This window comes from Pseudophryne corroboree, chromosome 6 (genome assembly GCF_028390025.1).
Source record: "Pseudophryne corroboree isolate aPseCor3 chromosome 6, aPseCor3.hap2, whole genome shotgun sequence".
Taxonomy (NCBI): domain Eukaryota; kingdom Metazoa; phylum Chordata; class Amphibia; order Anura; family Myobatrachidae; genus Pseudophryne; species Pseudophryne corroboree.
The window spans coordinates 826,541,594-826,560,607 of record NC_086449.1 but is presented as its reverse complement, the minus strand read 5'-3'; the positions used below and the strand labels follow the sequence as shown (position 1 = coordinate 826,560,607).

General features: G+C 46.7%; 1 protein-coding gene across 4 annotated transcripts in view; it reads right to left on the bottom strand.

Annotated features, from left to right (window-relative positions):
• Positions 1 to 2,396: 2,396 nt before the first annotated feature.
• USP18 (ubiquitin specific peptidase 18) overlaps positions 2,397 to 19,014 on the bottom strand; it is a 49,331-nt gene continuing 32,713 nt past the window's right edge. For all 4 annotated transcript variants that reach the window (XM_063929284.1, XM_063929285.1, XM_063929283.1 and 1 more), the window contains one exon: positions 2,397 to 4,890. In XM_063929284.1, coding sequence (XP_063785354.1) covers positions 4,842 to 4,890 — 49 coding nt within the window. In that variant the 3' untranslated portion in view covers positions 2,397 to 4,841. The remainder of the gene's footprint in view (positions 4,891 to 19,014) is intronic.

Below are 19,014 nucleotides of genomic sequence, written 5' to 3'. Positions count from 1 at the left end.
GCAACGGCAGGACTGGAAGAATGACGCACTCCACTAACGCTGTCAGTCACTGCGCTTGCTCCCAAGGGTCCTGCGGCAGGAGTGACGTAACAGAGGCATGTTGGGGCCAGGAGGCCGCGCAAAGAACCTTTTGCCGCTCCTGGGATGGCGCCACCTGTAGGCGCGGTGCTCACCTCATATCATAGGAGTGCCGGCCGCGGTCACCGAACGCAGGATCTCGTAGCTGCATGTACTACGGGGGAATTGGTATACAGCGTGCGTGGACACATCCTGAGCCGGCATCACCTGTTTTATTGCGCCGTAAACAATCGACAAAAGCCGCCAAATGGTTGCGTATAAAACATTTTATTCACTGTAATAATGTAGTACACACGATGCAGTTTGATATTTTAAAGCAAACTATAAATATTCTGTAAACATAAATTAAAGCGGGCGTAAAGCAATATATACCCAGCCGATATGGCAATATGCGCACGCCGTCCGCAGAGATGGGAGAAACCTCTGTGCCCCCCCTTATACGCTGACGCAGTGCTGAAATGTCAAATGTCCAACGCACAACCAGCTCTGGACCCCATCGAGCGCCTTGATGCGCACTGGGCGGACATCCAGGCGCAATCGGGGACCAGCCAGTGCCGTTTGCGGAGCGCATTTGAGTCAGCTTGGCAAAGGCGGCCGGTTCAGAGGTGACATTTCCCATGCGGATGCGCTGCGTGCCGCAAGACTGGAACCTGCTTTATAAAGCGCTACGTACGCTGAAACGTGTGTGTGAATTACACCAGAGGTCTGCAAATAATCACCCGCCATCCCCTGTGAATGAAGAGGACATAAAGTGCATTATTACGAGTAGTGTGCAATATTGGAGTAAATAAACGTGCCTTTGAGGTGCGGTTATGGGGGCACTGGACTAACGCGCAGTAAAATACGGCGTAACGACCCGTAGTCCAGCGCTAGCACCAGGATGACACTGCCATAACCGGAAGGCACTCACAGTACAGTCTAAGAGCTGCGCTGCCACCTTGTGGCTGAGCATGAAAGGTTTGCCAGCTAGCAGAGAGATTTGGGACTTGTAGTCCTACAGCGCTGGCTCATATTGCAATATGGATAACAGTAACTATTCCTTCACACATAAATGGGCCCTGTATTTATCATATTCACGCCTACCTAGCCTGTCACTTTATTGCTGTGTGTCGTTCCTACAGATATGTCAGTTATACACTATACCTATATTATACAGGGGGTCATTCTGACCCGTTCGCTCGCTGCTTTTTATCGCAGCCGAGCGAATGGGTACCCGTAGCTGGGCTGCGATCGCCCGTTTCTGCGGGAGGGGGGGTGGGGCGGCACTGACATGCGGGGCGGACTAGCCCTGTGCTGGGCGTCCGCCCGCATGTCAGTGTGAATGATCGTACCTGTGCTAAATTTAGCACAGCTACGATCAACTCGGAATGAGGACCACAGTACATAAGCCCTCATTCCGAGTTGTTCGCTCGCTAGCTGCTTTTAGCAGCATTGCACACACTAGGCCGCCGCCCTCTGGGAGTGTATCTTAGCTTAGCAGAATAGCGAACGAAAGATTAGCAGAATTGCTACTAAATAATTCCCTGCAGTTTCTGAGTAGCTCCAGACCTACTCCTAGACTGCGATCACCTCGGTCCGTTTAGTTCCTAGTCTGACGTCACAAACACGCCCTGCGTTCGGCCAGCCACTCCCCCGTTTCTCTAGACACTCCTGCGTTTTTCCCTGACACACCTGCGTTTTTTAGCACACTCCCGGAAAACGCTCAGTTACCTCCCAGTAACGCCTCTTTCCTGTCAATCACACCGATCAGCAGTGCGACTGAAAAGCGCTGCACGATCAACAGCAAAACTGCTAAGTTTTAAGTTAAATAACTAAGCGCATGCGCCCTGCGTGTCTTGCGCATGCGCATTTATCAACAAATCGCAGCATAGCGAAAATTGGCAACGAGCGAACAACTCGGAATGACCACCATAGTATTGATGTTTTGGTTTTATTATGCACAAGCAGCAGTAAGTCAGCACCCCCACCTGGTGGACACACAGTGGTACTACACCTACACAACAATGGCCCTCATTCCGAGTTGTTCGCTCGTTAGATTTTTTCGCAACGGAGCGATTAGTCGCAAACTGCGCATGTGCAACGTTCGCAGTGCGCCTGCGCCAAGTAAATTTGCAAAAAAGTTTGGTATTTTACTCATGGCCTAACGAAGAAATTTCATCGTTCTGGTGATCGGAGTGTGATTGACAGGAAGTGGGTGTTCCTGGGCGGAAACTCGACGTTTTATGGGTGTGTGCGAAAAAACGCTGGCGTTTCTGGGAAAAACGCGGGAGTGGCTGGAGAAACGGGGGAGTGGCTGGCCGAACGCTGGGTGTGTTTGTGACGTCAAACCAGGAACGAAACTGACTGAACTGATCGCAGTGTAAGAGTAAGTCTCGAGCTACTCAGAAACTGCAAAGAAATATCTAATCGCAATTCTGCTAATCTTTCGTTCGCAATTCTGCAAAGCTAAGATTCACTCCCAGTAGGCGGCGGCTTAGCGTGAGCAATGCTGCTAAAAGCAGCTAGCGAGCGAACAACTCGGAATGAGGGCCAATGTACATTTTCATTGTCAGTGTTATAGCCTTTGAAGGTAATTCAGATCTGATCACACAGGGGTGGTCATTCCGAGTTGTTCGCTCGCTAGCTGCTTTTAGCAGCATTGCAAACGCAAAGCCGCCGCCCTTTGGGAGTGTATCTTAGCATAGCAGAATTGCTAACAAAAGATTATTCTGCTATTAAGTATTTCCTTGCAGTTTCTGAGCAGCTCCAGACCTACTCCTAGATTGCGATCATCTCAGTCCGTTTAGTTCCTGGTTTGACATCACAAACACGCCCAGCGTCCGGCCAGCCACTCCCCCGTTTCTCCAGCCACTCCTGCATTTTCTGCTGGCACGCCTGCGTTTTTTAGCACACTCCCGGAAAACGCTCAGTTACCACCCAGAAACGCCCCTTTCCTGTCAATCATTCTCCGATCAACAGAGCGACTGAAAAGCTTTGTTCACCCGTGAGTAAAATAGCATAGTTTTGTGTGAAATTGCTTAGCGCGTGCGCAGAACTGCCGGATTTTAGCCTATTAGCAATTCTGTTAAAAATAGCAGCGGGCGAACAACTCGGAATGACCACCAGTGAGAAATCAGATACAAACTGCGCATGCGTATGCACCGCAATGCGCAGGCACGTCGCGCGGATACAGATCAGATCGCCGCTCAGTGATGGGTTTGTGCAAAAGGATCCATTCGCACGGGCGATCGCAAGGAGATTGACAGGAAGAGGGCGTTTGTGGGTGGCAACTGACCGTTTTCTGGGAGTGGTTGGAAAAACGCAGGCGTGTCCAGGCGTTTGCAGGGAGGGTGTCTGACGTTAATTCTGGTCCCGGACAGGCTAATGCGTGATCGCAGCGGCTGAGTAAGTCCTGGGCTACTCAGAGACTGCACAAGGGGGGTCATTCCGAGTTGTTCGCTCGTTATTTTTTTCTCGCAACGGAGCGATTAGTCGCTACTGCGCATGCGCAATGTCCGCAGTGCGACTGCGCCAAGTAAATTTGCTATGCAGTTAGGAATTTTACTCACGGCATTACGAGGTTTTTCTTCGTTCTGGTGATTGGAGTGTGATTGACAGGAAGTGGGTGTTTCTGGGCGGAAACTGGCCGTTTTATGGGTGTGTGCGAAAAAACGCTACCGTTTCTGGGAAAAACGCGGGAGTGGCTGGAAAAACGGAGGAGTGTCTGGGCGAACGCTGGGTGTGTTTGTGACGTCAAACCAGGAACGACAAGCACTGAACTGATCGCACTGGCAGAGTAAGTTTCGAGCTACTCAGAAACTGCACAGAGAAATATTTTCGCAATATTGCGAATCTTTCGTTCGCAATTTTACTATGCTAAGATTCACTCCCAGTAGGCGGCGGCTTAGCGTGTGCAAAGCTGCTAAAAGCAGCTTGCGAGCGAACAACTCGGAATGACCACCAAGATCTGTTTGTACCGCTCGGCTACACATGCGATCGCACACTTGCACAGATAAAATACCCTCTCCCTGTAGGCGGCGACTATCTGATCGCAGCAGAGCAAAAAGCGCTGCCTAGTGATCAGGTCTGAATTACCCCCTTAGTACAGCGTGCAATACACATAGAAAATGCTCCAATCGTGTTGTTCCATTCTCCCGGTAGGGGCACTTCTCTGAGTAATGGAGAGTGAGACGTCCTCGGAGTCCATTTTTCTCCAGCTACATAATAATAACGTCTGCCACACAGCTTATATCAGCGCAGCCGCTGGCTATCCATATATAAGTGACAAATCAGTGGCTGCTATGACCCTCCTGAGCCACCATCCCACAGATACTTTCATCCTTTTTGCAGTAAAATGTATATTTTTGTGAAACTTTTTGAGCTCTATTTGTCATATTTCCCCATTTTCATGATATACCCGAGTAATAGGCATTTCCTATACGTATACATTTAGATATATAGGTATATATCATATATAAGTGTGTTCATTTCATGAATATGTGCTGTGTGATGTTAATGTCCGGTGTCCGGTTCTCTGCGCTGAGGCCGGGTAACGTGTCACTTTGGTACCAGTAATCTGCACCCGGGATATAATGCTGTGAGTGGTATCACCAGATTGCCAGGCGTGGCACGAACGCGTGATTGCTGGACGTGTTACACGTGTGACATGAGACAGACACTCACTACACACCTGTCCATGTATGTAAGTCTGATGGTACATTCATATATACATACATACAGCTAAATATGTCTGGATATCATATCGCTCCCCCACTGTCAGTGTGTTACTTCACGTCGGACTGTACATAGACCAGCAGGCAGGCGGTGACGCCCCTGGGGGAGAAGACAAGAGACAGATTCATGTTATAAACTCACTACCTCGCCGCTCACTGTAATACTGTAATAACACTGTACTGCTGCATAGCGCCCACTGTAATACTGTAATAACACTGTACTGCTGCATAGCACCCACTGTAATACTGTAATAACACTGTACTACTGCATAGCGCCCACTGTAATACTGTAATAACACTGTACTGCTGCATAGCGCCCACTGTAATACTGTAATAACACTGTACTGCTGCATAGCACCCACTGTAATACAGTAATAACACTGTACTGCTGCATAGCACCCACTGTAATACAGTAATAACACTGTACTGCTGCATAGCACCCACTGTAATACAGTAATAACACTGTACTGCTGCTTAGCACCCACTGTAATACTGTAATAACACTGTACTACTGCATAGCGCCCAATGTAATACTGTAATAACACTGTACTACTGCATAGCACCCACTGTAATACTGTAATAACACTGTACTGCTGCATAGCGCCCACTGTAATACTGTAATAACACTGTACTACTGCATAGCGCCCACTGTAATACTGTAATAACACTGTACTACTGCATAGCACCCACTGTAATACTGTAATAACACTGTACTGCTGCATAGCGCCCACTGTAATACTGTAATAACACTGTACTGCTGCATAGCACCCACTGTAATACTGTAATAACACTGTACTACTGCATAGCGCCCACTGTAATACTGTAATAACACTGTACTACTGCATAGCACCCACTGTAATACTGTAATAACACTGTACTGCTGCATAGCGCCCACTGTAATACTGTAATAACACTGTACTGCTGCATAGCACCCACTGTAATAACACTGTACTGCTGCATAGCGCCCACTGTAATACTGTAATAACACTGTACTACTGCATAGCACCCACTGTAATACTGTAATAACACTGTACTGCTGCATAGCGCCCACTGTAATACTGTAATAACACTGTACTGCTGCATAGCACCCACTGTAATAACACTGTACTGCTGCATAGCGCCCACTGTAATACTGTAATAACACTGTACTACTGCATAGCACCCACTGTAATACTGTAATAACACTGTACTGCTGCATAGCGCCCACTGTAATACTGTAATAACACTGTACTGCTGCATAGCTCCCACTGTAATACTGTAATAACACTGTACTACTGCATAGCACCCACTGTAATACTGTAATAACACTGTACTGCTGCATAGCGCCCACTGTAATACTGTAATAACACTGTACTACTGCATAGCACCCACTGTAATACTGTAATAACACTGTACTGCTGCATAGCGCCCACTGTAATACTGTAATAACACTGTACTGCTGCATAGCTCCCACTGTAATACTGTAATAACACTGTACTACTGCATAACGCCCACTGTAATACTGTAATAACAGTGTACTGCTGCATAGCGCCCACTGTAATACTGTAAAAACACTGTACTGCTGCATAGCGCCCACTGTAATACTGTAATAACACTGTACTACTGCATAGCGCCCACTGTAATACTGTAATAACACTGTACTGCTGCACAGGGCCCACTGTAATACTGTAATAACACTGTACTACTGCATAACGCCCACTGTAATACTGTAATAACACTGTACTGCTGCATAGCACCCACTGTAATACTGTAATAACACTGTACTGCTGCATAGCACCCACTGCAATACTGTAATAACACTGTACTACTGCATAGCACCCACTGTAATACTGTAATAACACTGTACTGCTGCATAGCGCCCACTGTAATACTGTAATAACACTGTACTACTGCATAGCACCCACTGTAATACTGTAATAACACTGTACTGCTGCATAGCGCCCACTGTAATACTGTAATAACACTGTACTGCTGCATAGCACCCACTGTAATAACACTGTACTGCTGCATAGCGCCCACTGTAATACTGTAATAACACTGTACTACTGCATAGCACCCACTGTAATACTGTAATAACACTGTACTGCTGCATAGCGCCCACTGTAATACTGTAATAACACTGTACTGCTGCATAGCTCCCACTGTAATACTGTAATAACACTGTACTACTGCATAGCACCCACTGTAATACTGTAATAACACTGTACTGCTGCATAGCGCCCACTGTAATACTGTAATAACACTGTACTACTGCATAGCACCCACTGTAATACTGTAATAACACTGTACTGCTGCATAGCGCCCACTGTAATACTGTAATAACACTGTACTGCTGCATAGCTCCCACTGTAATACTGTAATAACACTGTACTACTGCATAACGCCCACTGTAATACTGTAATAACAGTGTACTGCTGCATAGCGCCCACTGTAATACTGTAATAACACTGTACTGCTGCATAGCGCCCACTGTAATACTGTAATAACACTGTACTACTGCATAGCGCCCACTGTAATACTGTAATAACACTGTACTGCTGCACAGGGCCCACTGTAATACTGTAATAACACTGTACTACTGCATAACGCCCACTGTAATACTGTAATAACACTGTACTGCTGCATAGCACCCACTGTAATACTGTAATAACACTGTACTGCTGCATAGCACCCACTGCAATACTGTAATAACACTGTACTACTGCATAGCACCCACTGTAATACTGTAATAACACTGTACTGCTGCATAGCGCCCACTGTAATACTGTAATAACACTGTACTACTGCATAGCACCCACTGTAATAACACTGTACTGCTGCATAGCGCCCACTGTAATACTGTAATAACACTGTACTACTGCATAGCACCCACTGTAATACTGTAATAACACTGTACTGCTGCATAGCGCCCACTGTAATACTGTAATAACACTGTACTGCTGCATAGCGCCCACTGTAATACTGTAATAACACTGTACTGCTGCATAGCTCCCACTGTAATACTGTAATAACACTGTACTACTGCATAGCACCCACTGTAATACTGTAATAACACTGTACTGCTGCATAGCGCCCACTGTAATACTGTAATAACTCTGTACTACTGCATAGCGCCCACTGTAATACTGTAATAACACTGTACTACTGCATAGCACCCACTGTAATACTGTAATAGCACTGTACTGCTGCATAGCGCCCACTGTAATACTGTAATAACACTGTACTGCTGCATAGCACCCACTGTAATACTGTAATAACACTGTACTGCTGCATAGCGCCCACTGTAATACTGTAATAACACTGTACTACTGCATAGCACCCACTGTAATAACACTGTACTGCTGCATAGCGCCCACTGTAATACTGTAATAACACTGTACTACTGCATAGCACCCACTGTAATACTGTAATAACACTGTACTGCTGCATAGCGCCCACTGTAATACTGTAATAACACTGTACTACTGCATAGCGCCCACTGTAATACTGTAATAACACTGTACTGCTGCATAGCGCCCACTGTAATACTGTAATAACACTGTACTGCTGCATAGCGCCCACTGTAATACTGTAATAACACTGTACTACTGCATAGCACCCACTGTAATACTGTAATAACACTGTACTGCTGCATAGCGCCCACTGTAATACTGTAATATCACTCTACTGCTGCATAGCGCCCATTGTAATACTGTAATAACACTGTACTGCTGCATAGCACCCACTGTAATACTGTAATAACACTGTACTGCTGCACAGGGCCCACTGTAATACTGTAATAACACTGTACTACTGCATAACGCCCACTGTAATACTGTAATAACACTGTACTGCTGCATAGCACCCACTGTAATACTGTAATAACACTGTACTGCTGCATAGCGCCCACTGTAATACTGTAATAACACGGTACTACTGCATAACGCCCACTGTAATACTGTAATAACACTGTACTGCTGCATAGCACCCACTGTAAAACTGTAATAACACTGTACTGCTGCATAGCGCCCACTGTAATACTGTAATAACACTGTACTGCTGTATAGCACCCACTGTAATACTGTAATAACACTGTACTGCTGCATAGCACCCACTGTAATAACACTGTACTGCTGCATAGCGCCCACTGTAATACTGTAATAACATTGTACTACTGCATAGCGCCCACTGTAATACTGTAATAACATTGTACTACTGCATAGCGCCCACTGTAATAACACTGTACTGCTGCATAGCGCCCACTGTAATACTGTAATAACACTGTACTGCTGCATAGCGCCCATTGTAATACTGTAATAACATTGTACTACTGCATAGCGCCCACTGTAATACTGTAATAACATTGTACTACTGCATAGCGCCCACTGTAATAACACTGTACTGCTGCATAGCGCCCACTGTAATACTGTAATAACACTGTACTACTGCATAGCGCCCACTGTAATACTGTAATAACATTGTACTACTGCATAGCGCCCACTGTAATAACACTGTACTGCTGCATAGCGCCCACTGTAATACTGTAATAACACTGTACTGCTGCATAGCGCCCATTGTAATACTGTAATAACACTGTACTGCTGCATAGCGCCCACTGTAATACTGTAATAACACTGTACTACTGCATAGCACCCACTGTAATACTGTAATAACACTGTACTGCTGCATAGCGCCCACTGTAATACTGTAATAACACTGTACTGCTGCATAGCTCCCACTGTAATACTGTAATAACACTGTACTACTGCATAACGCCCACTGTAATACTGTAATAACAGTGTACTGCTGCATAGCGCCCACTGTAATACTGTAATAACACTGTACTGCTGCATAGCGCCCACTGTAATACTGTAATAACACTGTACTACTGCATAGCGCCCACTGTAATACTGTAATAACACTGTACTGCTGCACAGGGCCCACTGTAATACTGTAATAACACTGTACTACTGCATAACGCCCACTGTAATACTGTAATAACACTGTACTGCTGCATAGCACCCACTGTAATACTGTAATAACACTGTACTGCTGCATAGCACCCACTGCAATACTGTAATAACACTGTACTACTGCATAGCACCCACTGTAATACTGTAATAACACTGTACTGCTGCATAGCGCCCACTGTAATACTGTAATAACACTGTACTACTGCATAGCACCCACTGTAATAACACTGTACTGCTGCATAGCGCCCACTGTAATACTGTAATAACACTGTACTACTGCATAGCACCCACTGTAATACTGTAATAACACTGTACTGCTGCATAGCGCCCACTGTAATACTGTAATAACACTGTACTGCTGCATAGCGCCCACTGTAATACTGTAATAACACTGTACTGCTGCATAGCTCCCACTGTAATACTGTAATAACACTGTACTACTGCATAGCACCCACTGTAATACTGTAATAACACTGTACTGCTGCATAGCGCCCACTGTAATACTGTAATAACTCTGTACTACTGCATAGCGCCCACTGTAATACTGTAATAACACTGTACTACTGCATAGCACCCACTGTAATACTGTAATAACACTGTACTGCTGCATAGCGCCCACTGTAATACTGTAATAACACTGTACTGCTGCATAGCACCCACTGTAATACTGTAATAACACTGTACTGCTGCATAGCGCCCACTGTAATACTGTAATAACACTGTACTACTGCATAGCACCCACTGTAATAACACTGTACTGCTGCATAGCGCCCACTGTAATACTGTAATAACACTGTACTACTGCATAGCACCCACTGTAATACTGTAATAACACTGTACTGCTGCATAGCGCCCACTGTAATACTGTAATAACACTGTACTACTGCATAGCGCCCACTGTAATACTGTAATAACACTGTACTGCTGCATAGCGCCCACTGTAATACTGTAATAACACTGTACTGCTGCATAGCGCCCACTGTAATACTGTAATAACACTGTACTACTGCATAGCACCCACTGTAATACTGTAATAACACTGTACTGCTGCATAGCGCCCACTGTAATACTGTAATATCACTCTACTGCTGCATAGCGCCCATTGTAATACTGTAATAACACTGTACTGCTGCATAGCACCCACTGTAATACTGTAATAACACTGTACTGCTGCACAGGGCCCACTGTAATACTGTAATAACACTGTACTACTGCATAACGCCCACTGTAATACTGTAATAACACTGTACTGCTGCATAGCACCCACTGTAATACTGTAATAACACTGTACTGCTGCATAGCGCCCACTGTAATACTGTAATAACACGGTACTACTGCATAACGCCCACTGTAATACTGTAATAACACTGTACTGCTGCATAGCACCCACTGTAAAACTGTAATAACACTGTACTGCTGCATAGCGCCCACTGTAATACTGTAATAACACTGTACTGCTGTATAGCACCCACTGTAATACTGTAATAACACTGTACTACTGCATAGCACCCACTGTAATAACACTGTACTGCTGCATAGCGCCCACTGTAATACTGTAATAACATTGTACTACTGCATAGCGCCCACTGTAATACTGTAATAACACTGTACTGCTGCATAGCACCCACTGTAATAACACTGTACTGCTGCATAGCGCCCACTGTAATACTGTAATAACATTGTACTACTGCATAGCGCCCACTGTAATACTGTAATAACATTGTACTACTGCATAGCGCCCACTGTAATAACACTGTACTGCTGCATAGCGCCCACTGTAATACTGTAATAACACTGTACTGCTGCATAGCGCCCATTGTAATACTGTAATAACATTGTACCACTGCATAGCGCCCACTGTAATACTGTAATAACATTGTACTACTGCATAGCACCCACTGTAATAACACTGTACTGCTGCATAGCGCCCACTGTAATACTGTAATAACACTGTACTACTGCATAGCGCCCACTGTAATACTGTAATAACATTGTACTACTGCATAGCGCCCACTGTAATAACACTGTACTGCTGCATAGCGCCCATTGTAATACTGTAATAACACTGTACTGCTGCATAGCGCCCATTGTAATACTGTAATAACACTGTACTGCTGCATAGCGCCCACTGTAATACTGTAATAACACTGTACTGCTGCATAGCGCCCACTGTAATAATACTGTACTGCTGCATAGGGCCCACTGTAATACTGTAATAACACTGTACTACTGCATAGCGCCCACTGTAATACTGTAATAACACTGTACTACTGCATAGCACTCACTGTAATACTGTAATAACACTGTACTACTGCATAGCACTCACTGTAATACTGTAATAACACTGTACTGCTGCATAGCGCCCACTGTAATACTGTAATAACACTGTACTGCTGCATAGCGCCCACTGTAATACTGTAATAACACTGTACTACTGCATAGCACTCACTGTAATACTGTAATAACACTGTACTACTGCATAGGGCCCACTGTAATACTGTAATAACACTGTACTGCTGCATAGCGCCCACTGTAATAACACTGTACTGCTGCATAGCGTCCACTGTAATTCTGTAATAACACTGTACTACTGCATAGCGCCCACTGTAATACTGTAATAACACTGTACAACTGCAGAACACCCACTGTAATACTGTAATAACACTGTACTGCTGCATAGCGCCCACTGTAATACTGTAATAACACTGTACTGCTGCATAGCGCCCACTGTAATACTGTAATAACACTGTACTGCTGCATAGCGCCCACTGTAATACTGTAATAACACTGTACTACTGCATAGCGCCCACTGTAATACTGTAATAACACTGTACTGCTGCATAGCGCCCACTGTAGTACTGTAATAACACTGTACTGCTGCATAACGTCCACTGTAATACTGTAATAACACTGTACTACTGCATAGCGCCCACTGTAATACTGTAATAACACTGTACTGCTGCATAGCGCCCATTGTAATACTGTAATAACACTGTACTGCTGTATAGCACCCACTGTAATACTGTAATAACACTACTACTGCATAGCGCCCACTGTAATACTGTAATAACACTGTACTACTGCATAGCGCCCACTGTAATACTGTAATAACACTGTACTGCTGCATAGCGCCCACTGTAATACTGTAATAACACTCTACTGCTGCATAGCACCCACTGTAATACTGTAATAACACTGTACTGCTGCATAGCGCCCACTGTAATACTGTAATAACACTGTACTGCTGCATAGCGCCCACTGTAATACTGTAATAACACTGTACTGCTGCATAGCGCCCACTGTAATACTGTAATAACACTGTACTGCTGCATAGCGCCCACTGTAATGCTGTAATAACACTGTACTGCTGCATAGCGCCCACTGTAATACTTTAATAACACTGTACTGCTGTATAGCACCCACTGTAATACTGTAATAACACTGTGCTACTGCATAGCACCCACTGTAATACTGTAATAACACTCTACTGCTGCATAGCGCCCACTGTAATACTGTAATAACACTGTACTGCTGCATAGGGCCCACTGTAATACTGTAATAACACTGTACTACCGCATAACGCCCACTGTAATACTGTAATAACACTGTACTGCTGCATAGCACCCACTGTAATACTGTAATAACACTGTACTGCTGCATAGCACCCACTGTAATACTGTAATAACACTGTACTGCTGCATAGCGCCCACTGTAATACTGTAATAACACTGTATTGCTGCATAGCACCCACTGTAATACTGTAATAACACTGTACTGCTGCATAGCACCCACTGTAATACTGTAATAACACTGTACTGCTGCATAGCGCCCACTGTAATACTGTAATAACACTGTACTGCTGCATAGGGCCCACTGTAATACTGTAATAACACTGTACTACTGCATAACGCCCACTGTAAAACTGTAATAATACTGTACTACTGCATAGCGCCCACTGTAGTGTAATAATAAGAATTTACTCACCGGTAATTCTGTTTCTCGTAGTCCGTAGTGGATGCTGGGAACTCCGTAAGGACCATGGGGAATAGACGGGCTCCGCAGGAGACTGGGCACTCTAAAAGAAAGATTAGGTACTATCTGGTGTGCACTGGCTCCTCCCTCTATGCCCCTCCTCCAGACCTCAGTTAAGGAAACTGTGCCCGGAAGAGCTGACACAACAAGGAAAGGATTTGGAATCCAGGGTAAGACTCTTACCAGCCACACCAATCACACCGTACAACTCGTGATAACCATACCCAGTTAAAAGTATGAACAACAACTGAGCCTCAGTAACAGATGGCTCATAACAATAACCCTTTAGTTAAGCAATAACTATATACATGTATTGCAGAGAGTCCGCACTTGGGACGGGCGCCCAGCATCCACTACGGACTACGAGAAATAGAATTACCGGTGAGTAAATTCTTATTTTCTCTGACGTCCTAGTGGATGCTGGGAACTCCGTAAGGACCATGGGGATTATACCAAAGCTCCCAAACGGGCAGGAGAGTGCGGATGACTCTGCAGCACCGAATGAGCAAAGGCAAGGTCCTCCTCAGCCAGGGTATCAAACTTGTAGAACTTAGCAAATGTGTTTGAACCCGACCAGGTAGCAGCTCGGCAAAGCTGTAATGCCGAGACCCCTCGGGCAGCCGCCCAAGAAGAGCCCACCTTCCTTGTGGAATGGGCTTTTACTGATTTAGGATGCGGTAACCCTGCTGCAGAATGAGCTTGCTGAATCGTGTTACAGATCCAGCGCGCAATAGTTTGCTTTGAAGCCGGAGCACCCAGTTTGTTGGGTGCATGCAGGATAAACAGCGAGTCAGTTTTCCTGACTCCAGCCGTCCTGGCTACATAGATTTTCAAAGCCCTGACTACGTCCAGCAACTTGGAAGCCTCCAAGTCCTGAGTAGCCGCAGGCACCACAATAGGTTGGTTCAAATTAAACGCTGATACCACCTTTGGGAGGCGAGTCCTCAATTCTGCCCTGTCCATATGGAAGATCAGATACGGGCTTTTACATGACAAAGCCGCCAATTCTGACACGCGCCTAGCTGAAGCCAAGGCCAACAGCATGACCACCTTCCACGTGAGATACTTTAGCTCCATGGTCTTAAGTGGCTCAAACCAGTGTGATTTCAGGAAATCCAACACAACGTTAAGATCCCAAGGTGCCACTGGAGGCACAAAAGGGGGCTGAATATGCAGCACTCCCTTAACAAACGTCTGAACTTCAGGCAGTGAAGCCAGTTCTTTTTGAAAGAAAATAGATAGGGCCGAAATCTGGACCATTATGGATCCTAATTTTAGGCCCATAGTCACTCCTGACTATAGGAAGTGCAGGAATCGACCCAGCTGGAATTCCTCTGTAGGGGCCTTCCTGGCCTCACACCAAGCAACATATTTTCGCCATATACGGTGATAATGTTTTGCTGTCACGTCTTTCCTAGCCTTTATCAGCGTAGGAATAACTTCATCCGGAATGCCCTTTTCCGCTAGGATCCGGCATTCAACCGCCATGCCGTCAAACGCAACCGCGGTAAGTATTGGAACAGACAGGGCCCCTGCTGTAACAGGTCCTGTCTGAGAGGCAGAGGCCATGGGTCCTCTGAGATCATTTCTTGTAGTTCTGGGTACCAAGTTCTTCTTGGCCAATCCGGAACGATGAGTATAGTTCTTACTCCTCTCTTTCTTACTATCCTCAGTACCTTGGGTATGAGAGGAAGAGGAGGGAACACATAAACCGACTGGTACACCCACGGTGTCACTAGTGCGTCCACAGCTATCGCCTTAGGGTCCCGTGACCTGGCACAATATTTTTTTAGCTTTTTGTTGAGGCGGGACGCCATCATGTCCACCTGTGGCAGTTCCCAACGATCTACAATCTGTGTGAAGACTTCTTGATGAAGTCCCCACTCTACCGGGTGGAGGTCGTGCCTGCTGAGGAAGTCTGCTTCCCAGTTGTCCACTCCCGGAATGAACACTGCTGACAGTGCTAGCACGTGATTCTCCGCCCATCGAAGAATCCTTGTGGCTTCCGCCATTGCCATCCTGCTTCTTGTGCCGCCCTGGCGGTTTACATGGGCGACCGCCGTGATGTTGTCTGACTGAATCAGTACAGATTGGTTTTGAAGCAGGGGCTCTGCTTGACTCAGGGCGTTGTAGATGGCCCTTAGTTCCAATATATTTATGTGTAGAGAAGTCTCCAGACTTGACCACTGTCCTTGGAAGTTTCTTCCCTGAGTGACTGCCCCCCATCCTCGGAGGCTTGCATCCGTGGTCACCAGGATCCAGTCCTGTATGCCGAACCTGCGTCCCTCGAGAAGATGAGCACTCTGCAGCCACCACAGCAGAGACACCCTGGCCCTTGGGGACAGGGTGATCCACCGATGTTTCTGAAGATGCGATCCGGACCATTTGTCCAACAGATCCCACTGAAAGATCCTTGCATGGAACCTGCCGAAGGGAATTGCTTCGTAAGAAGCCACCATCTTTCCCAGGACTCGCGTGCAGTGATGCACCGACACCTGTTTTGGTTTCAGGAGGTCCCTGACCAGAGATGACAATTCCTGGGCCTTCTCCTCTGGGAGGAACACCTTCTTCTGTTCTGTGTCCAGAATCATTCCCAGGAAAAGCAGACGCGTCGTAGGGATCAGCTGCGACTTTGGGATATTCAGAATCCAGCCGTGCTGTTGCAACACTTCCTAAGAGAGTGCTACGCTGACCAACAACTGCTCTTTGGACCTCGCCTTTATGAGGAGATCGTCCAAGTACGGGATAATTATAACTCCCTTTCTTCGAAGGAGTATCATCATTTCGGCCATTACCTTGGTAAATATTCTCGGAGCCGTGGAGAGACCAAACGGCAACGTCTGGAATTGGTAATGACAGTTCTGTACCACAAACCTGAGGTACTCCTGGTGAGGTGGGTAAATGGGGACATGCAAGTAAGCATCCTTGATGTCCAGCGACACCATAAAATCCCCCTCTTCCAGGCTTGCAATAACCGCCCTGAGCGATTCCATTTTGAACTTGAACTTCTTTATATAAGTGTTCAAGGATTTTAAATTCAGGATGGGTCTCACCGAACCGTCCGGTTTCGGTACCACAAACATTGTGGAATATTAACCCCTGCCCTGTTGAAGGAGGGGGTCCTTGATTATCACCTGCTGGAGGTACAGCTTGTGAATTGCCGCCAGTACTACCTCCCTTTCCCTGGGAGCAGCTGGCAAGGCTGATTTGAGGTAACGGCGAGGGGGAGTCGCCTCGAACTCCAGCTTGTATCCCTGAGATACAATTTGTACAGCCCATAGATCCACTGGTTGCTGAAGTTTCGGAGACGCGCCCCCACCGCACCTGGCTCCGCCTGTGGAGCCCCAATGTCATGCGCTGGACTTAGTGGAAGCAGGGGAGGATTTTTGTTCCTGGGAACTGGCTGCCTGGTGCAGCTTCTTTCCTCTACCCTTGCCTCTGGCCAGAAAGGATGCTCCTCTGACCCGCTTGCCTTTCTGAGGCCAAAAGGACTGCATTTGATAATACGGTGCTTTCTTAGGCTGTGAGGGAACCTGAGGCAAAAAAGTCGACTTCCCAGCAGTTGCTGTGGATACGAGGTCCGAGAGACCGTCCCCAAATAGTTCCTCACCCTTATAAGGCAAAACCTCCATGTGTTTTTTAGAATCAGCATCACCTGTCCACTGCCGAGTCCATAATACTCTCCTGGCAGAAATGGACATTGCATTAATTCTAGATGCAAGCAGGCAAATGTCCCTCTGTGCATCCCGCATATATAAGACGACGTCTTTTATATGTTCGATGGTTAGCAAAATAGTATCCCTGTCGAGGGAATCAATGTTGTCTGACAGGGTATCAGTCCATGCTGCTGCAGCACTACACATCCATGCTGAAGCAATAGCAGGTCTCAGTAGAGTATCAGAGTGTGTATACACTGACTTCAGGATAGCCTCCTGCTTTCTATCCGCAGGCTCCTTTAGGGCGGCCGTATCCTGAGACGGCAGTGCCACCCTTTCAGATAAGCGTGTGAGCGCCTTGTCCACCCTAGGGGATGTTTCCCAACGTAACCTGTCCGTTGGCGGGAAAGGGTACGCCATCAGTAACCTCTTAGGAATCACTAGTTTCTTATCAGGGGAACTCCACGCTTCTTCACACAAATCATTTAATTCATCAGATGGGGGAAAAGTCACTGGCTGCTTTTTCTCCCCAAACATAATACCCCTTTTGGTGGTAACCGGGTTAATATCAGAAATGTGCAATACATCTTTCATTGCAGTAATCATGCATCGGATGGCTTTTGTAGACTGTACATTTGTCTCATCCTTATCTACACTGGAGTCAGACTCCGTGTCGACATCTAGGTCTACCATCAGAGCTAGCGGGCGTTTATGAGCCCCTGACGGCTTCTGAGTCGTTTGGGCAGGCGCGGGTTGAGACCCCGGCTGTCCCAAGGCTGCTGCGTCATCAAACCTTTTATGTAAGGAGTTGACACTGTCGGTTAAGACCTTCCACATATCCATCCAATCAGGTGTCGGCCCCGTCGGGGGCGACACCACATGTATCTGCCCCTGCTCCGCCTCCACGTAACCCTCCTCATCAAACATGTCGACACAGCCGTACCGACACACCGCACACACACAGGGAATGCTCTGACTGAGGACAGGACCCCACAAAGTCCTTTGGGGAGACAGAGAGAGAGAGTATGCCAGTACACACCACAGCCAGGGCCGGCTCCGGGGTTTGTGGCGGCCCGGGCGGCTTTAGGGGGCGTGGCTTTGTACAGGGGGCGTGGTCATTTACGCCCCCTGTACAGCTGAATTGATGTGCGGTGCGCGATGACGTCATCGCGCACCGCACAGCAAAGGTCCTCTCCACGAAGGGAAACTAGACGCGTAGCGTCTAGTTCCCTTCGTGGAGAGGACCTTTGCTGTGCGGTGCGCGATGACGTCATCGCGCACCGCACAGTAAAGGACCTCTCCAGCAAGGGAAACTAGACGCGTACGCGTCTAGTTTCCCTTCCCAGCGGTGGCGGCCGGGGGCAGCGGGCAGCGGGCAGCAGGGGGCACACACCAGCAGCGGATCTTGCCCTGGTGCGGCGCCCTCCGGAAGGCGGCGCCCCGGGCAAAAGTACTGCTTGCCCGTGGCAAGATCCGCTACTGACCACAGCGCTATATAACACAGGGATTTACACTGCTAATAAGTGATTTTCCCAATAGCTGCTTGTTTGTATCGATTTGTGCCTAAATTTATGTGCCCCCCCT